General features: G+C 38.5%; 3 protein-coding genes across 3 annotated transcripts; all 3 read left to right on the forward strand.

Moving 5' to 3' along the window:
* Nucleotides 1-7,874, forward strand: LOC101890632 (serine protease snake). The gene is made up of 6 exons (XM_005176129.4): nt 1-249; nt 312-632; nt 4,509-4,585; nt 5,261-5,373; nt 5,434-5,589; nt 7,383-7,874. The coding sequence occupies exons 1-6, from the start codon at nt 192-194 to the stop codon at nt 7,807-7,809; spliced, it is 1,152 nt and encodes a 383-aa protein (XP_005176186.1). The 5' UTR covers nt 1-191; the 3' UTR covers nt 7,810-7,874.
* A 3,242-nt stretch (nt 7,875-11,116) lies between these two features.
* On the forward strand, nt 11,117-15,701 carry LOC105262287 (serine protease snake). The gene is made up of 5 exons (XM_020039305.2): nt 11,117-11,438; nt 11,546-11,622; nt 14,654-14,766; nt 14,825-14,983; nt 15,147-15,701. The coding sequence occupies exons 1-5, from the start codon at nt 11,300-11,302 to the stop codon at nt 15,553-15,555; spliced, it is 897 nt and encodes a 298-aa protein (XP_019894864.2). The 5' UTR covers nt 11,117-11,299; the 3' UTR covers nt 15,556-15,701.
* Nucleotides 15,702-25,545: 9,844 nt separating this feature from the next.
* Nucleotides 25,546-27,191, forward strand: LOC101887318 (lectin subunit alpha-like). Its single transcript, XM_005176109.4, has 3 exons — nt 25,546-25,777; nt 25,843-25,954; nt 26,839-27,191. Exons 1-3 carry the CDS (start codon nt 25,625-25,627, stop codon nt 27,066-27,068), a joined length of 495 nt encoding a protein of 164 aa, XP_005176166.1. The 5' UTR covers nt 25,546-25,624; the 3' UTR covers nt 27,069-27,191.
* Nucleotides 27,192-27,912: the final 721 nt, after the last annotated feature.

Below are 27,912 nucleotides of genomic sequence, written 5' to 3' on the forward strand. Positions count from 1 at the left end.
GTTTCCAGTTAACGGCGTAGCAAAACAAAACCGAATAAAAACATGCCAAAGAAAAAGTTGGTTTAATGACCAGAACGGATGGTTTGCAGGCCAGTTCCACAGTTCGTTTCAAACCGCCTTAAAGACAACATTACTTAGCTTGGTTGACGGCAGCTCTTTTGCTTCTCTTTCGCACTCCCTCCTAACTCAATATGCAAATTATTGGATCCAGTTTATACATTTTTGCAATAGTTTTGCTCAGGGAAAATTGTAAGTTTTTTTCTTAAAAAATAAAGAAATCGCTCCCCATTAAATCCGATTTTAATTTTTAGCTGCCACCCCAGCCATACGTCCCCAATCACAGCGTGGCATCATCTATCCCCAAGACAACTGGGATGATTGTTTCGTTGATGAGGCATCCCGAATTGCGGGCCGATGCAAATTGGTTGACGAATGTCCCGAAGTTTTAAAGAAATGGCAAAAAGAGAAAATCTATCCGAAAACCTGTTATTTCATCAAAAAAGAACAATTTGTTTGCTGTCCCCTGGCGATGGGCGTAACCACAATGGAAGCAATAACAGTAAGAACAACCCGGGGCACTACATCGGGACCAAGTCTATTGGAATTGACTGGGTTGAGGCGTAGTGATTTGGGTAAGAGGAAAAAATATTTTGCAATTGAAGGGAACTCAAATATTGTCACTTGTTTTAATAATTCTTCGAAATTGTGATAAGAAAAGATTCTGAAATCATAATATTTCCAAGAAGACTCAAATGAATTTCTCACAAGACTTTCAGAGCTATGATCGTAAATTTATACACAAAACTCATATCAGTAGTGGGATTCTCTAGCTCATTTTTTGAGTTACCGACAAAAATCGGTAACTTTCAGGTACAAAATTTTGTTATAAAAACAAATAAAAGTTGACAACATTGGTATCGATCGGTAGGTCTTAGCGACTACTTTCTTTTAGTCGCTAGCATAACGAAAATTTTCGTTAATTACAGAAATTATAAGCATTTGAATTTTACCGATTATTTTCGGCAACTCAGAAAATGAGCTACAGAATTCAACTACAGGTCGGAAGTTTTAAAGACAAGTTTGAAAAATATTTTCCAAAAGCATGGACTTCAATGAAATGGATTTTTAAAATCGTCCATAAAAACGCACATAGAGAATTCTTAAAATTGATAGATCTGGAAATCGTCTTTTAAAATCCTCGTCGATAGCTATGAAAATCGTCTCTAAAGATCTTCGTTGAAATCTCCGAAAATCGCCTTTAAAAATCCTCGGAAAATCGTCTTTAAAAATCTTCGAGGATAAATTTGATAATCGTCTTTAAAAATAGAGATAGGTCTGAAAATAATTTTTAAAAAATCACTAAAAATCGCTTTTAAAAATACCCCTTCATAGCTTTAAAAAAGGCTTTGAAAATCGATGTTGAAACACCCCTCGTACATCTTGTATAGGGAGATCTGTTCAATCAATGGCCCTAAAATCGTCTTTAAGGTCCTTTGGAAATAGTAAATAAAAGTCCTCAGAAAGTCATCTTTAAATTTTAAAACATCCACTGAAAACCTGTTAATGCATCCAACTTGAGATCTGAAAATCTTTTTTAAAAAAATTTCGCTGAAAATCTTTAAAAATCATTCTTAAAAATTCTCTGAAATCGTCTTTGAAAGTCTATTGAAAGCAGTTTCTAAAAGTCCTCTGGAAAAAGACTATAAAAATCGTCATTGATTTTATTTTTATTCCCCCATCCATATGGCTACAGAGGGCATATATCATATGATACGTGCCTCATCGAAATAACGATTTTAGACCCTAGGTCTCTTTGGGCCAAATCCGTTTCAGGACATTTGGAGTCGATCTGGGGATGTCTGTCGGTCCATCTGTCTGGCTGGCTGGTGCGCACGATAACGCTAGAAGGGAGTATCCGATTTGGTCCCAACTTGGTACATCGAGTTCGTAGATGGGCAATATCGGCCCACTCCTTCCGGTACCCTCCCCCCACAAAAGGTCGACATTTTCAAAGAAAATAATTTACTGCACAGAAAGACAAAGGATAGTCCGAATTTCCTCCAACTTTACAAATCCTAATATTTGCATCAGTTCTAGATCGGGTGTGAAAATGGACAATATCGTTCGACTCCAACAAGTACCTCACCCACAAAGGGTCAAAATTTTGAACAATTACAACTCTTATAAAATGTGGTGTAAGTGTACGTCTGTCTTCAAATTTCACACATCCCAATAATTTTCTTAACCCAAGGTCTGGTGTAAAGGTGAAATGGCTCGGTCCACTCCTTCTGGTACCTCCCCCACAAAAGTTCAAAATATTAATTAATGAATATTAATTAATTATCCAATTTCATTTAAACTTTGCACATCTCAATATTTCTATCAGCGCAAGATCTGTTTTAAAGATGGTAAAGATCGGTCCACACCTCCTGGTACCTCCCCCACAAAGGGTCAAAGTTTTGAATAATCAAAACGATTATAAAATTCGAAATAAGCTTTAAGCGCTCTTCATATTTCACACATTCCGTTATTTCTACTTACACAAGATGTAAAGATGGGATATATCGGTCCACTCCTTCCGGCACCTCACCCACAATGGGTTAGAAGTTTGAATATCCATAAAACGTGAAATTAACATCCGATTCCATTCAGGTTTGATGCATCTCAATATTTCCATCATCACGAGATATTTTATAAAGATGGTACATATCGGCGCACCCCTTTTAGTACTACCCCCACAAAGGGTTCAAAGAAAGCGAAATAAGCATCCAACTCTCTTCAAATTTTACACATCCAAATATTTTTGCTAACGCAAGATCTGTTGTGAAGATGATATATATCTGCGAACCTCTTCTGGCACCTCACCCACAAAGGGTCACAATTTCCAATACTAATATCTGTCATAACTTGCGAAGCAACTCAGCGATTTTTTACAACTTGCTATATCTAAATATTTCTCTCATCCAGAAACCTGAGATGAATATGGGAATTTATGATTTCTCATAAAATTGGATATAAATTTTCGATTTTCTTATAATTTTCGCCATACCTATATCATTATCTGTATTAGATGAAGTATGAAAATGCGATACTACGGTCGACTATCTCTGGTACCTCACGTACATTTTAAAATTTTCTAAAAATTATCACCATCACATCAATTTCATATGAAGTAGAGGAAGTAGCCGATATGGTCCAAATCTGGCACGTTATAATATTTATATAAGACTTAGGTCAGAAAGGAGTTGGACAATATTGTCCAACTGCTTCGAAACCTCTCTCATAATGGGTCAACAGTGTGAATTATCATAACTCTAGGCTTTGGGAATACATCTGTCGGCATAACCGACTGATATTATTTAACTCGCTTTTAATTGTGATTTATACGACCTCTTCAACGGGACTTGGCTGTAGATGCATTAACGTTTGGAATATTGATATGTCAATAATTTTGAAATGTTTTTTATACCCTCCACCATAGTATGGAGGGTATATTAAGTTTGTCATTCCGTTTGTAACACCTCGAAATACACATTTTAGACCCCACAAAGTATATATATTCTTGATCAGCATAAAATTCTATGTCGATTTAGCGATGTCCGTTCGTCTGTCCGTCTGTGGAAATCACTCTAGCTTCCGAACGAATTGAAGTAGATTGATAAAATTTTGCTCAAATGTATGTTATGTCTGCAGGATTTTTGGTATTGAAAATGGGCCATGTAGGTCCACGTTTTGGTATAGCCCCCATATAATGGTACCTCCCGATATTCGGTATTTTGATTATTTTAGCGAATTTATTCACCGGAATCGTTTCAAATGTGGTATTTGAAGTTCGTAATGGATACTACAGCCTAAGACAGAAAATTGCCCACCTCTTCGTATAGCCCCCATAAAACGGTACCTCCCGATGTTCGGTATCTTGATTTTATCGACATTATAACCGATTTTTTTCTAAGTTTCGCATTTGAGTTGTTATGGCTTATGACAAATGTTACCTACGCGGGTTCATGTCGTCGTATAGACCCTAATATAATAGCTACATTCGGTATTTTTAAGATTATAAAAAAAAATTTTAACGGATTTTATTGTTTTTGAAAATTGCCAAATTCGTTCCAAATGGTGGAGGGTATTCAAAGTTCGGCCCGGACGAACATACAGCTTTTTTACTTGTTTTTTTTTTTTTTTTTTTTCAAAATAAGTAGATATTTGTATGCTTCTTTAAACTACGCCAACCGGTGATATGCATTTTTTCAAAAAATTCTACAAAGTTGAAAAATCTTTCACTCAAAATTTTCAATTCCAAAATTGCGAGTACCTATATTATTCTACCATAAATGTGGCCAAAGAATACCTCACTATACTACCAAGGTTGCATTTCTATTTTTAAAAAATCAATTACAATAACATATAGAAGAGTATTAATTCACAATTAATATTTTACAGTTGTTTTTAAAATGTAACTACAAATATGGATTGCTTCAAATTGTTCTTTGTTTCTTACCTCTTAGAATGTGACTTAAATACTAAAGTCGAAGCAACCATTGTCAATGGTACACCAGCCAATCCCGATGAATTTCCATTTATGGTAAGATTAAACGATTTTTTGATATTATACCTTTAGAATATCTTTTTTACTTTAAAAGCTCATTGGGCTTCATTTACATTTAAGCTTCGTTTCGTGATGGTTGTTAAAACCAGATACATTTGACAATGAAAACAAACGTCAAATATATCGTGATTGATGATGTATCTCTATAAAGGCCTGCTCAATGTAAACGCAGCCTAAAACGCTGTAAACATAGAAAAAATCCAATGGATTTCAACTGTCAACTTCATTGAGTATGTGTCAAAGTAATATAAGATTTGAAAGAAATTGACATTTGTAATCCACTGGATTTGTTAATGTAAACATGCCTTAAGATAAATGATCTCCCATGGTAGAAGAATATAGGTAGACGCATCGGCACAGCTGCTGGGACAATGAACTGTCAAACCAATTTTGAAATTGAAAATGTTGAATGAAAAATTATATAAATTTGTAAAAATTGTTGGAAAGCACGAATTATAATAACCTCCGAATGACGTCGTATAAGAAAACTTATTAAAATCTACTTATATTTTAAAAAACATTTAAATTTTTTTGACATATCAATGCTCCCAAGCGTTGATGCATCTACCTGTATTCTTCTGCCATGTGATCTCCCATCCCCATATCCAGAACTGATTATTGATAAAATTTACTCTCTTTTTCTTCCTGCAGGCCGCCCTGGGCTGGACCTCCAACTTCGACAACAAGCCATGGTATCGCTGTGGGGGAGCAGTTATTTCACCAAAATTCGTTCTGACTGCGGCACATTGTGCAGAAATCGGAGGGTATGAAATCAAATTTCCTTGTCATGTGAATTTATTAAGCAATAATCAATTTCCTTTCAGGGAATTCCCCAGTCTGGTACGCATTGGTGGTTCAAATTTGACTGATGCCTCGGTACGAGATGTGAAAATAAAACGATTCATAAAACATCCGCAATATAATGCCAAGACAGTTTACAATGATATAGCTTTGATAGAGCTGGAAGAGGAAGCTAAAGAGTAAGTAGCGTTTAAAAAATGAATGACGATATTTTGGTAATTTTGTATTTTGGCAAAATAGGTGCCGTCATTAAGACTAGCTTTCAAAATTATTAATTCTATCAAGAATTGAACGAGGACAAAACAAGTTAAAAAGTATCGATTTTGCCGACAGATGTATACACTCAGCCAGTGTTCGATTATTTAAACATATTTTGACTTCTGTTATGATTATTCAAATTGTTGACCCTTTATGGAGTAGGTTCGCTGTCCTGTTTCGCAAGGTATAACAGATAAAAACATTGAAAAGTATGATCCTTTGTGGGTGAGGTACCAGAAGGGGTTCGCAGATATATATCATCTTCCAACAGATCTTGTCTTTTAGCATTTTGTTTTTTTAAAATCGTGAACCCTTTGAAGGTACCAGTAGTAATCGTCCTATCTTAACCATCTTTATGACAGATCGTGTCTTGATAAAAATATAGAAATGTGCCAAGTCTGAATGGAATCGGATGTTAAATTCGTGCTTCAAGAATATTCAAAATGTTGACCCTTTGTGGGCAAGGTACCAGAAGGAGGGGCCGATATATTGCAGCTTCACACTAGGTTAATAAAAATATGGTGATGTGTGTAATTTGAAGACAATTTTCGCACCCGACCTAGCACTGATGCAAATATTAAGAATTGCAAAATTAGAGCAAAATCGGATTATCCTTTCTCTTTCTGCGCGGTAAAATATTTTTATACCCTCCACCATAGTATGGAGAGTATATTAAGTTTGTCATTCCGTCTGTAACACCTCGAAAATTCTATGTCGATTTAGCGATGTCCGTCCGTCTATCCGTCTGTGGAAATCATTCTAGCTTCCGAACGAAATGAAGGACTTTTGATATTTAAAATGGGCCATGTAGGTCACGTTTTGGTATAGCCCCCATATAAGTCTACCTCCCGATATTCGGTATTTTTATGATTTTAGCGACATTATTCACCGGAATTGTTTCAAATATGGTGTTTGAAGTTCGTAATGGGTACTACAGCCTAAAACAGAAAATTGTCTGTGCAGGTTCCCGTCTTCGTATAGTTACAGTTCGTTATATACGTCTTCGTATATAATGGTACATCCCGATATTCGGTATTTTGACAATTTTAACGACATTTGAATGTTGTAATTGCTTATGACAAAAGTCGCCTATGCAGGTCCACGTCGTCGCATAGACCCTAATATAACGGCTATATTCGGTATTTTTCAGATTTAAAAAAAAATTGAACTGATTTTATTTTTTTGGAAAATTGCCAATTTCATTCCAAATGGTGGAGGGTATTCAAAGATCGGTCCGGCCGAACTTACAGCTTTTTTACTTGTTTTTTTTTTTTTTTTTTTTTTTTTTGAAAATATTGACCTTTTGATAGACCAGAAGGAGTGGACCGATATTGCCCATCTCTGAACTCGATCTAACTTTGCGTATACTCCCATCGAGAGTCATCGTGCGCACCAACCAGACAGACGGACGGACATCGCTAGATCGACTCCGAATGTCCTGAAGCGGAATTGGTCCAAAAAGACCTAGGGTCTAAATCCGTTATTTCGATGAGGCACGTTTTGGCCATATCAAACAATATATACGCTCTCTAGCCATATGGCTGAGGGTATAAAAATTAAATCTAGAAACGAAATGGGTAAATCTCCTAAATATTTTATTTCATTTATTTTCCATTTGTTTTCATTTACCAGCTCAACTTTCAACATTTTCATTCATTCAAAATTAATATTCATATACATTTCTTTTTTATAACTTTTTTTCTCGCCCCTACAGCATCTACGCCCCCTGCTTGTGGTCGGAGGAAACGCTAATTTCCGACAATGTCATTGCCGTGGGTTATGGTCACACCCAATTCGGTGGCATTGCCTCAAATCAGCTACTAAAGACTGATCTGAAAATTGTAACGCACAACGATTGTCAGCAGTATTATGGTACAAACAGTGATGCTGCACCTAGCGGAATCGGGGCCAAAACCCATTTATGTGCCGGAGATCCGGAACGTTTACGTGACACCTGTCAGGGTGATTCGGGTGGACCACTGATATTGGAAAAAATTAATGGACGATTTAAACGTGCATATATTGTTGGAGTAACGTCGTTTGGTTTAGGCTGTGCCGGTGAACCACCATCGATTTACACACGGGTCTCTTCGTATTTGGATTGGATCGAGAGGATTGTGTGGTCAGCGGACATTATATAGAAGTATTCATTCAATGATGTTTTTAGTTTTTAAATAAAGTATTAATATTGTTTTACTTAACCCAGTGTAACTGCTGTTTTATTTTCCGATGCGATTTCCAGCAAATGAAATTAAGTCCTACTAGGTTTTATTCTATAATTCTCGCCCGATTTTAGTTCACACCTTACTTGGCACACATCTGCTTCCTTTACATAGCACGAGGTTTACTTTATGTCTTCATTAAACGACGTTTACCAGTTGTGATTCAAAACTGAACTGGGTTCCTGCTCACTCGTATTTATAGCTCATCATCTATACATGGATGTTCGGTAATCCCAATTATTCTACACGGAATGCCAGCCACATACATTTAATGCACATGCACAAACAAACGAATGCATGTAAACAACAAAGTGAGCAGTTGTTATAAATACGAGTGAGAGAGAACCATTAATGACGTCAAAATAATATCTATAAAACCAGGACTGATATATAACAAGTAACAACATTAAGTTCGTCAGGGCCAACTTTTATTACCCTCCCCCTTTGTTTAAAGAAAACATTATTTTTATAAAAGTATCTGAATTCCAACGTATCCTACTTTAAACTGCAAATACCAGTAAAACCATTTGGAAAATGCTGTTAAACTTTTTCAAAAACCTATAAAGTGGGTTAGGCTGTTATATGCGGGCCATATCAAAACGGTCCAAATTTGGTACATCGTAATATTATTATCAAACTTAGATCGTGTTCGGAGATGTGCAATATCGGTCAATTTCTTCTGGCACATCCCCCACAAATGGCCAACATTTTCAAAAAAAATATATTTTCTGCACAGAAAGAGAAGCGGTAATCCGATATTTCTCCAAGTTTGCAAATTCTAATATTTACGTCAGTTTTAGGTCATTTGCGAAAATGGACAATATCGGTCCACTCCATCAAGTACCTCCCCCACAAAGGGTCAAAATGTTGAATATCCAAGAAGCTCACAAAGCGAAATTAACTTGTCACATCTCAATATTTCTATGAACACGAGATCTGTTTCAAAGATGTTAGAGATGGGACCATTCATTCTGGTAACGCCCCCGCAATGGGTCTAAATTTTGTAAAACCAAAACCAGCATAAAATTCGAAATAAGCATCTGTTTCCCTTCAAATTTCACATATCCCATTATTTCTACTAACATAAGATCTGATGTGAAGATGAGATATATCGGTCCTTTCCTTCTGGTACCTCCCCCACAAAGGGTCAAAGGGTGAATATCCATGAAGTTCATAAGTCGATCTGCAGGTGGCAGATGCTTTCTTCTTTGTATGTTGGGGGAGTTCCTCTTGGTAGTCCAGTAATTCCTCCGCTATCCTATTTTCCACGTCGTGGCTTCTTTTAAGAAATTTAAGTGCCTTCCTCATCATAAAGACGTCTATCTATAGATGTTCCTGTTGGGCGGTCGTCTGTACATTCCATTGTCATCAATTGTTAATCTCATTCCTAAACACTATGACAAGATTCTTTATCCCATATTCTTATTCTTTCCATTTAAGTCGAAGATATATTCTACCGAGAAGCAAAGCAGAGGAACTGGCTCTCTACACACTCGTATTTATAGGTTCTCATGTATGCACGAAATTTCGCCGACAATATTATGATTTTCCAGTTGAGTAGAGCATAATTCACTTACGATGTGAATTATTCGCAGCCACTGAGAAACTGTGTCCAAAAGTTAGTCAACCCGGTGAGTTGTTGGTTTGGTTTGACAGTTCATTGACCCAGCAGCTGTGCCGATACCTGTATTATTCTACCATGAATGGATGTACATTAAGCGAACATCGTATGGGAGAGGAGTTCATTGTATGGGAGAGGAGTTCCTCTCGGTAGTCCAGGGATTGTTCCACTATTCTATTTTCCACGATCGTGGCTTCTTTTAAGGAAGTTAAACGCCTTCCTCATCATGAAGAGATGTTTCTGTTGAGAGGTCGTCTGTATATTCCATTCTCATCAATTGTTGGTCTTATTCCCAAACACTATGTCAAGATCCTTCTTTCAGATATCCTTATTCTTTCCATTTGAGCCGAAGATATATCAACCCAAGCTGCAAAAGAAATGAGCTGGTCTTCTACACACTCGTATTAACTTGGTTTCACAGTTCATTGTCCCAGGAGACGTGGTCGATGCGACTACCTATATTCTTCTGACATGGATGGCAGTACATTAAGCGAATTGTGGATTGGATGGCTGAGGCTTTCTTCGTTTTACTTTGGGGAGTTCCTCTTGGTAGTCCAGGAATTCTTCCACTTTCTATTTTCCACGTTCGTAGCATTTTTCAAGGAATTTAAATGACTTCCTCATCATGAAGACATCTATCCACAAATGTTTCTCTTGGCCGTTCGTCTGCATATTCCATTCTCATCAATTGTTGGTTTCATTCCTGAAGCCAAGATCCTTCTTCCATTTGAGGCGAAGATATATCAGCCCAATCGGCCAAGGAGATGGACTGGCCATCCACACACTCGTATTTATAGGTTCTCATCTATGCATGGAAATGTCGTGCGATGTTGCCGACAATATCATGATTTGTCAGGTGAGTAGGGTGCACGCCGAAGAGAAAGAATAAGAGAATCCTAAGTGAATTATTCGAAGCCACTGAGGAGCTGTGTCCAAAAGTTGGCAAACCCGGTGAGTTGTTGCAAGTCATCAGAATAAGAGGCGAGTTTAGAAAACGGGTCCTTAATCGAGTCGAGTTGGTTGCCAAAGCCACTTGGTGCAGGAGTCTCCCAAACAATCTACTGACAACCGTTTAGGTATCACTTCAGACACCAATACTCGCTGTGCAAATTATATTCCCAGGTGAAATCGGAATAACCCAGTAATTTGTTGCAAATATCAAATTTTAAAAAACAGCAAAAGCTCTGATATCTTTTCGCAAAATATTAAAAACAATCAAAATATCAAAAAAAATCTTTAAACGTTTTGTTTGTTGGGTTGATGCTGTTTGTTGTGGTAATTCCCAACACCTCTGTGAAAGTTTCACATTGCTGTTGACCAAACTCGTTCGATGGCGATATCGAGATATTACACCATTTATGCCTGTTTCCCTTCATTCTTAAAATCCTCTTCTTTACTTCTCAAAATACATGAATTTAAAATCAAAACAGTTCTTCAGTTCACTGCGCGCCATCCTTTTAAACAGTGCGGTATAATTTAGTTGACTGTTGTTCCATTTTCCCTTAACATTCTTTCTTGAATATGCAATTAGTTTGGCAAATTTTATTAATTTTTCCATTGGTTTTGGTTAAACAGAATTGTAAGTTTTATTCATGTCCAACTATTTTCAATAAAAATACTATTTTCAAAATCAACTCCATTAACTTAGATGCCTTAGCTGCAGATAGCCGTTTCCAATCATTAAAACTAGAGTCCAATGGAAATGAGAATGATCGCTCGGCCGAAAACTGCAAAAATGCTGAGAAATGTCCATGGCTTTTGGTGAAAACGATCGGAATAAGGAAAAGAATGAAGCATTGCTTTATTAATAAGCAGGGCATGTCTGTGTGTAATCCGCATAAATCATATGACACAACTATAGAGCCACAAGAAACTACGACCACCCTACGTCCAGTCAAATTGAATACAAAACGTCGAAGTGCATTGGGTAAGAAGGGCAATATTGAAATCTGCCTAAAATAATTTGGTAAACATGTATTTTGGAATACTTGTTTCGTTTAAAATCGTTCATTCACTAGATTCCGCCTCTTTTAGAATGCAAACCAGTTATTGACGCGAAACCGGATATCGTCTTTGGCATACTAGCCAGAAAGGATCAATTTCCATTTATGGTAAGTTTAAGAAAAAAAAAACATAAGTAAGGAAAAGTCAAAAGTCGGGCGGGACCGACTATACAGGGTGAGATTAAAAAATCTGCAAAAAAGTTAAACGCCATAAGTTTAAATTTTTTAAAATGTTATTGATTAAAGCAAAAAATCTCGGAAATAGCATCAAATTTTAGTATAAGTTTGGAGTTGTTCGAATTGGTTACCTTTGGCACGAATTATGGCCTTCAAACAGACAATGAAACCGTCACACGATGCCCGAATGTTGCTCTGCGGTATTTTGGCCCATTTCCGGCGAAGCGCTTGCTTGAGGTGATCGACATTTGAGTATCTTTTAGTGCCAACCTTGCTTCCGAAAATACTACAGACACAATAGTCCAACGGATTGGTATCCAGAGATTTTGGTGGCCATTGTGCGCTGGAAATGAAGCGAGGAACCTCATTTTGTAACCATTCTTGTGTGGCGCGTGCTGAGTCCTTTTGGAATGTCCAAAGTCTGCTACCAAAATGTTTGAGTACCCAAGGCTTTTATACACCCTCCAGAATATTTTTGCGATAATATTCGGCATTTATTTTGATGCCACGGTCGGCTGTTATGGTGGCTCACCCAATCTCCATGACCGGCGCCTGAGTTCTGATGGCCAACCGAAGGTACACATTTTCAACTGACCTCTGTGGCAAGTAAACACGATCATTTTGTTTGTTTACAAACTGCTGGACAACGAATGTTTTCTCATCGGAGAAAACCAATTTCGGCAGTTCACCATCAACACTTTCGGCCAAGCGAAGCAACTCTTTAGCTCTTTTGAGTCTATTTTCTTTCTGTTGCGGTGTAAGTTCTTGCACTTTTTGGAATTTCAATGGCTTTACCCCGAGCTCATTTTTCAATATTTGCCGAATGGAATATTGCGATATGTTCAGCTCACGAGCCATTTTTCGGCCACTGCGATGCGGGTTTCGATCAAGTCGCATCTTTACTTTTGGAACCATTTCTGCTGATGTTGCTGTTTTCTTTCGTCCACTTCCTTGACGTCGAGCTACGCTACTAGTCTCACGGTAACGAGCAATGGTTAGAGAAACAAAAGATTTATTAACATTTAAATTCTGGAGTGCTCTCCCCATAGCCACTTGTGGTTTTCCAGCCAAATATAAAGAAATAACACTAAACCCTCGAATTCTATGACGAATAACTTTTTTCTGGAAAATTCTCCCCAAAATGCTTTTGTTCGCTTGTAAACAATATAATAAACTGTCACTGGAATATTTTTAACAGCTGTCGGACGATTGGCTTAGAAATAACAGCAGCCTGAAGTTTTCATCTCACCCTGTATATATTATCACTGAGCTATGCTATAGGTAGGGTCAGAGTCGGTGTCAAATCTATGATACCTAACATTTTAGTACATTAAGCGTTCATCATCGTATAACACTTCTTCGTCGGGTAATTTAGCAGAGCTGTGGGTGGCAGATGTTTCCTTCTTTGTACGTTGGTGGGTTCCTCTTGGTACTCCAGGAATTGTTCCACTATCCTATTTTCCTCGTTTTGGCTTCCTTCCAGATAGTTAGGCACATTTCTCATCATGAATTCTATAGAGTTAAAGGTGTTCCTGTTGGTCATTCGTTTGTAAATTTGATTCTCATTAATTGTTGGTCTCATTCCTAAACACGATGCCAAGATCCTTCTTTCCCCACATCCTTATTCTTTCCACTTGAGCCGAAGATATATCAGCCCAAGCGGCAATGGAAAAGGCTATTATGTACTGGACAACTTATTTTTGGCCTTTGAAAGCACATAGTCCTCATGACGGACGAAGTCGAATTTGTCGTGCAGGATGATTCCCAGCTATTTTCTCCTAACGGAAGTTCCAATTAGTTAATCACCAACCTTGATCGTAAGGATGTATCTCCGGAAACTCTTTGCTATACCTTTGTAAGCCAAAAATATCCAATTTCCAACGTTGAGATTAAGTTCCCATTTGTTGAAGTAGTTGCGGATCGTATTCATATACGAATTCAATTCGAAAGCAACCTCGTAGCGCCGAAAAAAATTCATCGGTGTACATTAGCAGAAATCCTCCTTCAGGTGGTCCAGGGATGTCGCGAACAAACATGCTGGACAATATGGGTCAGCAGTGATCCCCAATGAACCCCCGCTTTTGCCAGTCGTTGTTCAGATAGTTTATCATCCTACTCTAACTCGAAAGACTCGATCCTGATGGAAGCTTGCAGTAAAGCCACAGGTTTGTCCGCCGAATCCAAACGATTTCCTATTTGTATAAAATGCCATGTTGTCTTACCGTATCAAAGGCTTTTGTGATGTCCAGGCCACTTGCAATTGTTTCCATTTCGGACTTGAAACCATCTGTATATTGAAAAGGCTGCTAGGACATAAGTTGTAGAGTGTTCCGCTTTATATTTGAATTGGCAGTCCTTTAGTGTCCTCTCCTTTTCGATGATCCTGTTGATTCGGGGCAGCAGGAATTGTTCAAGAAGCTTCCCACCGGGCTTAGAAATTACTACCACTAGTATTCTATTCACTATTCCAAGCTATTGGGAAATAGCCGATGTTCAGGCTGTGGTAAAAAATATGGTAAGGAAGAGGATGATGGCTTCAGCAGTCTTCTTTACATTATCGATATCAGCAACATTATCGATGACACAAGACTTCTTCGGTACCCTTCTTTCTATAGTTGCTCCGACCATGTCTGGATCAACAAATCTGCTTTGAATTTGTGGCCGTGATTTCCTATTCCCTCCACTGCCTGGATTCACCGGCCTACTGCAAACTCTTATTTGTAATTCCTCATCAAAAATTTGACGATTTGGAAAAGTAGTTATAATGTCGGTTAGTGGTCACATAACGCGACCAAAAACAAAATACAACCCTGGATTCAATGTAGGGTTGTATAGGTGAGTAAATGACTAATTTAATCAATTGATTACTCTGGTGTTAATGTTTCAAGGGTCTATTTCGTCAGGATTAAATTTTAATAATTTTTTGTTTAAATTTATTGAAATATTTCATTCATCCATCTAGGCCACTATCGGTTGGACATCACATTATGACAAGAAGCCATGGTATCGATGTGGAGGAGCACTTATTTCACCCAGATTTGTACTGACGGCAGCCCATTGTGCAGAAATAGAAGGGTACAAACAAAAGAAATCTACTATTTCCGAATATGTTAATCAGATACCTATATTCCAGAGCGAAGCCAAATGTGGTGCTAATTGGTGGCTCAGATTTAACTGATTCCTCGGTTCGAGATGTGAAAATAAAACGTTTCATACAACATCCCCGGTACAATAGTTCAACGGTGCACAATGATATAGCGTTAATAGAGATCGAAGGGTATGACAGAAAAAAGTGAGTATGATTTGAAAGAGAATTGAATTTCATATCAGGACACTAGAATTTGGCCGTCTTCAAGACGTCCTTCAGTTAACTTATTATATTTATTCGCCGTTCTTATATGATCTGCTTTCGCTCTTATATTGCCACTAATGGACATTTTCCTTTTTCTATTCAGCCCCTCTACCGCCTGCTTGTGGACCGAGGAACGCCTAAGTTCCAACAACGTAATTGCCGTCGGATATGGTCACACGGAATTCGGTGGCAAAGCTTCAGATCAGCTGTTCATGGCAAACTTAAAAATTGCTCCCCATGACATCTGTCGCAAATATTATAAAGAAAATGATAATAGCCATTCGGATCTAATTCGACCTACAATGCATTTATGTGCCGGAGATCCGGAAGGTTTACGTGACACGTGCCAGGGTGATTCGGGTGGTCCGCTGTTATTGGATCAAGGTCCTTACAAACCTCTATATGTTGTTGGTGTTACTTCGTACGGTCTGGGTTGTGCCGGTGAACCGCCATCTATCTATACACGAGTGTCAACGTATATCGATTGGATCGAGAGTATTGTGTGGCCATAGGATACTGTCTCTTTTTTTCAGTTTCAACCAGGCCCCATTTTAACCAAATTCCTTAACATCTTTAAAATATATCATAAAAGTTTCTAACATCCTGTATTTCAATTATTAAGACAATAAAATAAAAGAGATCCTTTAAGAAGTATCAGTCGGTTTTGCCAACAAATGTATACCCTCATCCAATATTCGATTATTTAAATATATTTTGACTTGTGTCATGATTATTCAAATTGTTAACTCTTTATGGAGTAGATTTCGACGGAATGGGCCAATAATGTCCATTTCGTATCGGACCTCAATAAATATGATATAAATATTGCGACGTGCCAGGTTTGGACTCTATCGAATATTTCCTTCACTTTTCATGAGATATGTGATAAAATACAGATAAAAAATTTGGTATGGACAAAATTACAAGAAAATCGAACATTTATATCCAATTTTATGCGAAAGCATTATTTCCATATTCAACTCAGGTTTCTGGTAAGGAGAAATATCTGGTCCGATCTCTTGCCTCTTTATGAGAGACTTTTGTGTTAATGGAAAAATTGCGATGCCCCAAGTTTGAAGGGAATCGGATGTTGATTTCGAGTCTTATGAGCTTCTTGGATATTTAAAATTTTTAGCCTTTGTGGGAGAGGTATCAAAAGCAGTAGACCGATATATCCCGTCTTCTCAGCAGATCTTGTGTTAGTAGAAATAATGGAATGTGTGAAATATAAAGAAAACCTGATGCTTATTTAGGATTTTATAGACGTTTGGGTTATTCAAAATTTTTACCCTTTGTGGGAGAGGTACCAGAAGGATTGGTCCGATCTCTACCGTCTTTATAACAGGTTCCGTGTTGATAGAAATATTCAGATATGCCAAGTTGAAGTGGAATCGGATATTAGTTTCGCGTTTTATGAACTTATGGATATTCAAAATTTCGACCTTTTGTGGGGGAGGTACCAGAAGGTGTGAACCGATATATTCCGTCTTAATACCAGATTTTGGCTTTATAAAATTATTGGGATGTGTGTAATTTGAAGAGAAACGGATAATTACTTTGGATTTTATGATCGTTTTGGTTATTCAAAATGTTGAGCCTTTGTGGAGGAGGTACCAGAAGTAATGGTCCAATCTCTACCATTTTTATACCCTCCACCTTGGATAATCGGTATTTTGATGTTTTTGCCACATTTTTTCACATATTTGTCCAAAAATTGGTATTTGTAGGTCATAATGGGCGGTATTTGGCATTTGTAGGTCGTGTGGCGAAATATTGTATATATGGGTCCACGCTTTGGTATAGCCCCCATATAACGGTACAACCCGGTTTTTGGTATTTTGATGATTTTTGCCACATTTTTCCACGGATTTGTCCAAAAATTGGTATTTGTTGGTCATAATCGGTTCTAGTTCCGGTCGCGAAACATTGCATTAATAGGTTCAGGTTTTGGTATAGCCTTATATAGCGGTACCTGCTGATATTCGATATTTTGATGATTTTTGCCACTTTTTCCCACGAATATGTCTAAAAATTGGTATTTGTGGGTCATAATGGGTTCTAATGTTTCCTTTACCTTAAGGTGGAGGTGGTATTAAAAGATCGGCCCGTCCGAACTTAATGTTTTTTTACTGGTTGTTATTTAAAACATTTACCTTTGTGGGGGAGGTACCAGAATCGGATATTAATTTCGCGTTTTATGAACTTATGGATGTTCTAAATTTCGACCTTTTTCGGGGAGGGTACCAAAAGGTGTAGAGCGATATATTCCGTTGCTTCTCTTTTTGTGCAGAAAATATATATTTTTTGTTGGAAATTTTGACCTTTTGTAGTGGAGGTACCAGAAGGAGTGAATCGACATATTCCGTCTTAACACCAGAACTGGGTTTAATAAAATTATTGGGATGTGTGAAATTTGAAGACAATCGGACTCTTACATCAGATTTTACAAGAGTTGTAAGTAATTAAAATTCCGACTCTTTGTGCGGGAAATACCAGAAGGAGTGGACCGATATTGACCATCTTCAAGTTTTGGGCCAAATCGGATACTCCCTTCTACAGTTATCGTGCGCACCAACCAGCCAGACAGACAGATGGACGGACAGACATCGCTAGATCGACTCCAAATGTTCTGAAACGGATTTTTGGCCGTATCAAATGTTATATACCCTCTGTAACCATATGGCTGAGGGTATAATAATTCGAATTTGATAGGTATGGAAAATTTCATTGAGATTGGTGTTGTATTTTTCCAAAAGTCCTTCGTTTTTATTGCTCTAGTCGAAGGCTCCACTTCCTTAAATTTCCCTATTGAGTTGAAAGGTAGGTAATTATTTGTATTGTTATTGTATAGATGAAGGTAAGAACAAAAGGGAGTTTGCTGTACATTATGGTCGCAAAAACAATTTCTTATTTTATTTTATTGTGTTTTAATAATTTTAGAACTGGAATTTCATTTTTTTAAATAAAGCAACATAAACATTATATGGTGTAATATGCCTGACAAGAACAAAAACAATGTGTGATCAGCTTTATGAAATCTTCAGAATCGTAACGAATAAAACCCAGCGAACCAAAAAGCACAAAATCATCATTCTTATTTCCAATGTTAAAGATATTGTTCAAATCGCGACAAATGTTGGAGACTTGTAATTTTAATATGGAAAATATTTTTTGAAAAAAAAACAAGTAAGCAAAGGCTACAGTCGAGCGGGGCCGACCGTTGAATACCCTACAACACTATAATAAACGATACAGTTTATATAGGCGAGATACTCGAAAGAATTCCACAAGATATTGTGACAAATAATAAAAGAAAATCATCAGGTTTCGTTCTCTAATTTTCGGATAATAGCAACTTAAACTAATTTGCTCATTTCCAATTTATTGGTAGATGTTGCACGTAAATGGTTTTCCTAGATCTGGAACCAATATTTCCCAAAGACCTATAATCTCGAAGAAGTGGCAAAAGATTAACAATTATTATTGCTTTTTGACTGAAACGCATCTATATGAAATACAGCCATTTGACTATATTCTTCAACGAAATCAGCGTTAACGAAATAGTCAGAAGTGTGTCTTTCCTGTATTTCTGAATTCTCCAAAAAGTCACTGGAATGGACATTTTCGTATTTTGTCTATAAAAGTTGGCAAACTCCTTCACACATTGAATATTTTTGGATGACCATCCAAAACTGCTTGGCTTTTGCAATGTCCGGTAACCCCCATAATTACGACCTGCTAACAATTTTGCAGTTTTTTGGTCCATTTCAACCCCTAAATATATGGCGATCATCTCCAAAAAGAATAGGCTTTTATTCTAACCCTCATCTTATCTCCATGCAAAATTTCGTAAGGATCGGGCCATAAATGCGATCTGTATATGATATCCTGATATCCTAACTAGTTACTTTTGTTAGCTGTAGAAATATTACCAAATGTTTAATTCAAAATGAAAATATGCCAAAAATATGACAAAATGGAAAAAATATGAGAAAATTTTACAAAATCAATATTTTCATCTTTAGAGAGATATTTTTATGCGATTTTTTTAGACGTTTTATGTTTCCTGCCAAGAGGCCATTCTGAATTAATGAGAACTGTCGAAATCAGTTCAGCCGTTCTCGACATATAAGAGATTTTTCAAGCATATCTTCTTTGATAAACATATATATCGCACATATTTTCTATATATCCGTTTTGTTGGATGTTAACATCAATGTAAAGATCAGAAGTAACCTTGTCATGGCTTTGTGATTTCGCTGGGATTTAAAATATTCGCGGTTTAATGAAAAATTTTGAATTTTTTCAACAAAAAAGATATGGTCTATTTTACCCGCTAAATATTATCCGATGACCACCCAAATGGGTAGGCTTCTTGCCAGCCCTAAACTCTAGCTACATGCGAAATTCCGCGTCGATTGGTCTATAATTGCGACCTGTAGAGCAAATGCAAAATCAGGAATTTTTTCAGTTTTTGGTCCATTTCAACCCCTAAATATTATGCGATCATCACCAAAAGAAATAGGGTTCTATTCTGACCCTAGCCCCACCTCCATTTTAAATTTCGTGAAGATCGGACCATAATTGCGACCTGTAGAGTGATTACAAATTAACATGGACAGACGGACAGACGGACAGACGGACGGACGGACATACATAGCTAGATCAACTCAGCTCGCCGAGATAGGAAGATCCATATATACTTTCCTATGTGGGAAATCAATATTTCGTGGTGTTACATAATTTTTGGCCCAATCAAACTTATAATACCCCCAACACATAGTGTTGTAGGGTATAAAAAAACAATATCTGCAAATATTTTCAATATCATAAATTCTTTGCTTGCTGGGATGCCACAACAAGTAAAAAATCAGTAAGTTCGGCCGGGACAAACTTTGAATAACCTCCACCATTTAGAATTAATTTGAAAAGAAATCTGTTAAAGTCTTAAAAATTTTAAATTAAATTGGGGTCTGTACGAATACGTGTACCTGCATACGGACCTAAATACGAAACTTCATCAAAATACCGAATATAGAGGGTACCCTTATGTCGGGACTATACGAAGACCTGGACCCGCATAGACAATTTTCTGTCACAGGCTGTAGTAGCTATTAAGAACTTCAAATTTGACGCAATTCCGGCGAATAATGTCGCGGAAGTCCTGGAAAAACGAATATCTGGGGGGAGTGTTATATGGTTGCTATACTAAAACGTAGGCTTATTTAGACAATTCTTTTCCAGAGGGTATCGGGGGACACCATTGTATGGGGGCTACACGTTATCGTGAACCTATACAAACAATTCTCTTTCAGGGGGTAAAGTACTCACAGAAAACTCCTTGTGTAGAATTTCAGACAATTCCATTGAAAAATATGACTAAAATCATCAAAATACCGAATGTCGGGAGGTACAGTTATATGGGGGATATACGATATCGTGGACCTATATAGACAATTCTCTTTCAAGGGGTTAGGTACTCAGTGGGAAATCCAATTCCATTGATAAATGTGGCTAAAATCGTCAACATACCCAATTTGGGGGCATCATTGGGGGCTATACGATATCGTGGACCCATATGTACAATTTTCTTTCAGGGGGTAAAGTACTCACAGAGACTCCTTGTGTAGAATTTCAGACAACTTCATTAAAAATGTGGCTAAAATGATAAAAAAAATACCGAATATCGGGGGAACCGTATATAGTACAACAGGAAAGTCACAACCTAACAACAACTGGGTACATCAATGGTGATAAGCGAGTTCTGACGTTAGATACTGGCGCATCAAAGTCCATCAGATCTGGTAAAGGGAAAAATAACGCAACTTAATGGAGTCAGACTGCGCACAGCAACGGGGGAGCCCGCGGCAGTACACGGCAAGATTACCCTGAGACTAACTATTGCCAATAAATCGGAGAATTACGAGTTTATAGTTGCCGATATCGTAGACGAAGTGATAATAGGCGCAGATTTTATGATTGCCTTTGGTATCAATCTGGATATGAAAGAACGTGTGATGACCTGGTCTAACGTCGAAATTCCGTTAAACGTGGGCTACGATGAAAGTACACCCATTAGACGTCTGACCACGGACCATCCAGAGATAATACCGCCCTGTGCCGAAGCAATAATATGGGTACCAATGAATGGAGATTGTGGAGCCGAGAAGTTGTGGGTGGTGGAACCAGCAGAAAACAGAAACAGTAGCATCCTAATAGCGAATGCCCTGGTGAAAAGCAACAAGGACGGATTAATTCCTGTTAGAGTTTTGAACCTGTCAAACAAGCAAGAGCAAATTTGCCAATTTTCCGATGTTGGACAATGCACACCAGCTGAAGCTGTAGTTAATTTGGAAACTAGCACCGAAAAGCCAGCTGCCATGGAGAAGAAGCACCTCGACGGCTACATAAAAGAGTGGACACACCAATTATCACCTTCCGAGAGGAACAAGGCTAAGCAGCTATTATGGAAATATGCCTCTACCTTTGCGTTGACAAAAGAGCACCAAGGAAGAACATCAGTGGTGAAGCATGAAATCAATACAGCAGACGCGAGACCCATTAAACAGCCTCCAAGAAGTGTTCCCCTGGCAAAAAGAGACGAGGTTCAGAAGCTGATAAGTGAAATGGTAAAGAGTGGTGTAATAGAACCATCGTCAAGTCCATGGTGCTCCCCAGTGGTCTTGGTCAAGAAGAAAGACGGAAGCACCCGATTTTGTGTGGACTACAGAAAGTTGAATGATGTCACCAAGAAAGACAGCTATCCGCTCCCAAGAATCGACGACACATTGGACACATTAGCCGTGACGTCATGGTTCTCCACCCTCGACCTGCAGAGTGGGTACTGGCAAGTAGAGATCGCCGAGAAAGATAAGGAGAAAACAGCGTTTGGCGTAAATGGGGGTCTCTGGCAGTTCAATGTCATGCCATTCGGACTCTGCAACGCCCCGGCTACATTTGAAAGGCTGATGGAGCGTGTGTTAAAAGGGCTGCAGTGGAAGTCGTGCCTCATATACCTGGATGACATCATAGTCATGGGACGCAACTTCGACGAACACATCAAGAACTTAAAGGATGTTCTACAGCAGCTTTCGTCTTCAGGCCTCAAGCTGAACCCAAAGAAGTGCAGTCTCTTCCAACGAGAGGTGAAGTTCCTGGGGCACCACGTGACGCCGGAGGGCATATCGACGGATAAGGAGAAAATTCAAGCCGTCAGAGATTGGCCGCAGCCCCGAAATCTCCATGAGCTGCGAAGCTTTCTGGGTCTCTGCACATACTACCGTCGATTTGTCCAAAATTTTGCCAACATCGCCGCCTGTCTACACCGTTTGACACAAAAAGGCCAGAGGTTTCAGTGGGGCAACGACCAGGAGGAGGCATTCAGAAAGCTCAAAGACATGCTATGCAGAGCCCCCATTTTGGCATACCCTATACCTGGCGGCAAGTTTGTCCTGGACACAGACGCAAGTGCGTGCGGCATCGGTGGCGTCCTTTCCCAGGAAATCGACGGACAGGAAAAAGTCATCGGGTACTACAGCCGGACATTGTCGAAACCTGAGAGGAATTACTGTGTGACGAGGAGAGAGCTGCTTGCTGTTCTTGAGTGCGTTCAACACTTCCACAAATACCTATATGGCCAGCATTTCCTGCTGAGGACCGACCACGCTGCTCTCCAATGGTTGCTGCAGTTTAAGAATCCGGAAGGTCAACTAGCCCGTTGGATCGAGAGGCTCCAGAGTTATGACTTCAGAATCGAGCACAGAAAAGGCGGAAAACACGGTAATGCTGATGCCCTGTCTCGTCGGCCATGCAAAGTAGAATGCAAGCACTGCTCAAAGGCTGAGAATATCGTTGATGTCCAACTATTGCAATTTGAGTCGGGTGAAGATTGGTCGACGGAACAACGAAGAGACCCCATTCTGGGCAAAGTAATTTCGGCCATAGAAACGGGCAAACGACCTAGTCGCAAAAAAAAATTACCTCCGAAAGCCCTCTTTTAAAATCCTATTGGGCCCAGTGGGACAGTCTACTTATAATAGATGGTTGCCTATATCGCAAATGGGAAAGTGAGGACGGTAAATCTCACCGGAACTTGATCGTCGTCCCAGACTCCAAAATAAGAGATGTCTTGTCGGAGTTTCACGATGGGCCAAGTGGAGGACATCTTGGCATAGCAAAAACCGCTGAAAAGGTAAAGCAGAGATTCTACTGGGTCGGCTGTCAAAAATCCATTGCCGACTGGATCGCCAATTGTGAAAGGTGCATAAGAGCTAAAGGTCCAACACGGAAGAGTCGAGGCTACATGCAGCAGTATAATTCAGGAGCCCCTTTTGAAAGAATCGCAATGGATGTAGCTGGACCGTTCCCAAAAAGCGACTCTGGGAACCGGTATGTCTTAGTGGTCATGGATTACTTCAGTAAATGGCCAGAGGTTTATGCTATCCCAAATCAAGAAGCCAGGACAATTGTGGATGTGTTCAGCAAAAATTGGATTTGTCGCTATGGTGTTCCATCTGAGGTTCATTCCGATCAAGGGAGGAATTTTGAATCAGCGATCTTCAAGGAAATGTGTGACTCCTACGGAATCAAGAAAACCAGAACGACGCCCCTACATCCACAATCAGATGGCATGGTGGAAAGATTCAATCGCACCCTGGAAGAACATCTACGGAAAGTGGTGGACAGTGGCCAACGAGACTGGGATGAGCATATTCCCAAGTTTTTACTGGCTTATAGATCGGCCATTCATGATTCCACATCCCGGACCCCAGCCAAAGTTCTGTTCGGAAATGAATTAAAGCTACCTGGCGATTTGATATTCGGTGCTACCCCAAACGACGATGTGAACCAAGATGAAGACAGTCAAAACTCTTTTAGTAAAGTCCACGATGCAGTCCGACATCGAATAAAAATGGTTAGCAACCGCATGAAGGCAAGGTACGATCGAGCGGCAAATACCGATGGGTTTCAAGAAGGGCAACTGGTACTATTGTTCAACCCACAACGAAAGAAAGGACTATGCCCCAAATTACAAACGCACTGGGAAGGACCCTACAAGATTGTCACGAAAATAAATGACGTCGTTTATCGCATCCAGAGGAGCGACAGTCCCAGGTCGAAGATGAAAGTTGTACATTTGGAGCGGCTGACCCCCTACGGAACGGGAACTGTGCCTATTCGGGACGAACAGGCTTAAGCGGGGGGCAATGTTACGAATATAACTTTAGATTTAAGTTAATTTAGATGAATTCCGTTAATTTAAGAATTTGAATTGTAACGTAAATTTCTACTACGCAGTTTATTTGAATAACTTCACAACAACAACTACTGTATAGATTTTTCTACATCCTTCCATTTCCTCTTTCATTTTCTATTTTGTTGCTGACGTACAATTCTTGTTAAACGTCATCATTGATGATCGCTTAATTCCTCTTTCTTTGTTACCCGCTCGCCTGTGTATGTGTTGTTGTTATTGTTCACTCAATGTAAGTTTGTATGTGTTGTTGTTATTGTTCACTCAATGTAAGTTTGTAAGTGTTCGTTGCATTGGTAGATTGTTCGTAATCTAGGCGTTACCAGATCGTCTAGAAACTTCTGTAGCGACAGGCGAGGCTCATATAAATAGGGGAAATGGAAAGGCAGTTAGTCAGTTGTGAATCAGATCGCGAATTGAAACCGTCGAGTAAAGTAAAGTGCAAAGTAAAGTTGTGTGAATAAAATCATTGTAATAATCGTAATCCGAAAGAACTCGCGTTTTATTTGGTACGAGCTGTACTGGGAAATAAAACAACGTCTACACGGGATTAAGTAAAATCCAAGAACGTAACAATATATTCACATTTAAATGTTGGAGTGCTCTAACGATAGCCACTTGTGGTTTTCCAGCCAAATATAAAGAAATCTCACTATCTTGCTTGAATTCGATCACGAATAACTTTTTTTCTGGAAAATTCTCACCAAAATGCTTTTGTATGCTTGTAAACAATATAATAAGCTGTCACTGGAATAATTTTAACAGCTCTCAGACGAGTGGCTTAGAAATGACAGCAGTCTGAAGTTGGTTGCAGTGTTTTTATCTCACCCTGTAAAGTATAGGAAGTTAGTCGATAAAGGCCAAATATGACACTTTGTATTGTTTATATCAATCTTAGGTCAGATACGAATTGGTCAATATTGGCCAACTGCTTCGGAACCTCCCCCCCATAAAGGCTCAAGAGTTTGAATAATCATAACTCAAGGCTGGGGGTATACATCTGTCGGCAAAATCGACTGATACATTTTAACTTGTTGTAGAACATTCCACTATAGACTAAAGAAGCAACTTTGATGAGTTCCGCTGTCTAAATCACCTTCCTTCTACATAATATTTTCGTTCAGTGTATTATTTATATATTTAAACCATGCTTATCAATTAAAGTTTTTTTGCATTACAAATTTCAACTGAAACTTAAGCGTCTCTTATCAAACGAAATAAGCTTCAGATTTTCGCTGCTCTTTTCTCAACATATGCAGCACACAACGGGAATAAAAGTTTAAAAATCCCAGAAACATAGTTCAGTATATTTCAACATCTCCTACAAAATGTATTGGACGCAGTATTTCGAGAACGTTGTATCGATAGCAGTATTTTTTATCTTGGCATTGCAGCAAAGCTCTGCAAGTGCAACGGGAACAGGAATAGCAGCAGCAGCTGCTACAAATGTGACCAATGGGTTTTATATAGAAACAACAAAGGTATGTTTTTTCGTGGACTAAAATGTAGATAAGTATTTGATTAAAAATATTCTGATATTTCGCAGGGTAATTGGTTCCAAGCATTCAATGGATGTTCCATTAAACGCATGAATCTGGTGGTGTTGGATACCAAAGATAAAACCGACAAATTAATAAGGGAGCTCAAGAAAGTTTATGGTAGGTGGGATGGATAAACTACAGATTATTATCAGAAAAGGTTCAATTAAAACTGTATTGACTCTTTGCCTTTTTTGATGATTTTAGCGACATTATTTAACGGAACCGTTCCAAATTTGGTATTTGAAGTTCGTAATGGATACTACATCCTAAGTCAAAAAATGAGCCATGTAGGTCCACGTCTTCCTATAGCACCCATATACCGTACCTCCCCCGATATTCGGTATTTTGATGATTTTAGCGACATTATTTAACGGAACCGTTCCAAATTTGGTATTTGAAGTTCGTAATAGATACTGCAGCAGAAAACAGAAAATGGACCATGTAGGTCCACGTCTTCGTATAGGCCCCATATACCGTACCCCCCGATATTCAGTATTTTGATGATTTTAGCGACATTATTTACCGGGATTTTTTTAAATTTCGCATTTGAAGTTCGTAATAGACACTTCAGCCCATGCCAGAAAATTGTCTGTGCAGGTCCACGTCTTCGTATAGCCCCCATATAACGGTACCCCCTATATTCGGTATTTAGATGATTTTAGCTACATTATAAACAAATTTTTCTTCAAGTTTCGCATTTAAATGTTGTAATAACTTATGACAAAAGTTGCCTATGCAGGTATACGTCGTCGTATAGACATTCGGTATTTTTAAGATTTTAACAGAATTTTTAAAGGATTTCTTTTTATTTTATTTATTTATTTATTTTATTTTTTTTTGGAAATTGCCAAATTTGTACCAAATGGTGGAGGGTATTAAAAGTTTTGGCCCGGCCGAACTTACAGCTTTTTTACTTGTTTTATCTCAGTTTTGAAATAGCCTTATATGGCAAATGAATTCTGCATCTCCACTCCTTTCTAAAAATGTTTTCTCTCTTTCAGGCAACGATCATCCCAACATCTGGATCGGCGGCAATGATAAGGCGAAAAATCGTGAATTTATGTGGATTACTGCCAATAAACCGTTTACCTATACGAAATGGGCTCCTGGCCAGCCGGACAATAAACGAGGCAAAGAACATTGTGCCATGCTGTGGGAGAATCATAACTATCAGTGGAATGATGGAGATTGTTTGTCTAAAATGATTTATGTCTGTGAAGAAAGAAAATAAAATACTTTGGGATTGCAGACAAATAATTAAATAATTAAAAGAAAATGTTTTATGGAACTCTTTTTCATTAATTAAATAACAAAATTATATTTGTGTGTAAATAAAGCAGTTAAAAAGTATAAATCGGTTTTTACGCCCTGCCAATGTTCGATTATTTAAATATATTTTCACTTCTGTTATGATTATTCAAATTGCTGACCCTCTATGGAGTAGGTTCCGAAGGAATGGGCCAAGCGACTTGATCGAAACCCGAACCTGAACATATCGCAATATTCCATTCGGCAAATATTGAAAAATGAGCTCGGGGTAAAGCCATTGAAATTCCAAAAAGTGCACCGCAACAGAAAGAAAATAGACTCAAAAGAGCTAAAGAATCGCTTCGCTTGGTCGAAAGTGGTGAACTACCGAATTTGGTTTTCTCCGCTCCGATGAGAAAACATTCGTTATCCAGCTGTTTGTAAACAAACAAAATGATCGTGTTGTCCTTGCCAAAGAGGTCAGCTGAAAATGTGCACCTTCGGTTGGCCACCAGAATTCAAGCGCCGGCCATGGTGATGGTATGGGCCGCCATAACAGCCGATGGTCGCTCTCCGCTCGTATTAATCGACCGTGGCATCAGAATAAATGCCAAATATTATCGCGAAAATATTCTGGAGGGTGTATTAAAGCCTTGGGTACGCAAACATTTTTGGCCGCTCACCTTGGACATGCCAATAGGGCTCAGCATCATCGCACTCAGCACGCGCCACCCAAGAATGGTGCTTATTAACAACTCATAGATCTAGAGGAAACAGGAACAAAAGTAGTCGCATACGCTGACGATGTCGTCCTATTAATTGCCGGG

Source organism: Musca domestica, unplaced genomic scaffold (assembly GCF_030504385.1).
Source record: "Musca domestica strain aabys unplaced genomic scaffold, Musca_domestica.polishedcontigs.V.1.1 2, whole genome shotgun sequence".
NCBI lineage: Eukaryota > Metazoa > Arthropoda > Insecta > Diptera > Muscidae > Musca > Musca domestica.

Coding starts and splice junctions, on each gene's coding strand:
- LOC101890632 (XM_005176129.4), top strand. CDS start 192: ATGCAAATTATTGGATCCAGTTTATACATTTTTGCAATAGTTTTGCTC. Junction 633..4,508: donor GTTGAGGCGTAGTGATTTGG/GTAAGAGGAAAA, acceptor CTTACCTCTTAG/AATGTGACTTAAATACTAAA. Junction 5,590..7,382: donor CTGGAAGAGGAAGCTAAAGA/GTAAGTAGCGTT, acceptor TCGCCCCTACAG/CATCTACGCCCCCTGCTTGT.
- LOC105262287 (XM_020039305.2), top strand. CDS start 11,300: ATGAAGCATTGCTTTATTAATAAGCAGGGCATGTCTGTGTGTAATCCG. Junction 11,439..11,545: donor AAAACGTCGAAGTGCATTGG/GTAAGAAGGGCA, acceptor CGCCTCTTTTAG/AATGCAAACCAGTTATTGAC. Junction 11,623..14,653: donor AGGATCAATTTCCATTTATG/GTAAGTTTAAGA, acceptor TCATCCATCTAG/GCCACTATCGGTTGGACATC.
- LOC101887318 (XM_005176109.4), top strand. CDS start 25,625: ATGTATTGGACGCAGTATTTCGAGAACGTTGTATCGATAGCAGTATTT. Junction 25,778..25,842: donor TTTATATAGAAACAACAAAG/GTATGTTTTTTC, acceptor GATATTTCGCAG/GGTAATTGGTTCCAAGCATT. Junction 25,955..26,838: donor GGAGCTCAAGAAAGTTTATG/GTAGGTGGGATG, acceptor TCTCTCTTTCAG/GCAACGATCATCCCAACATC.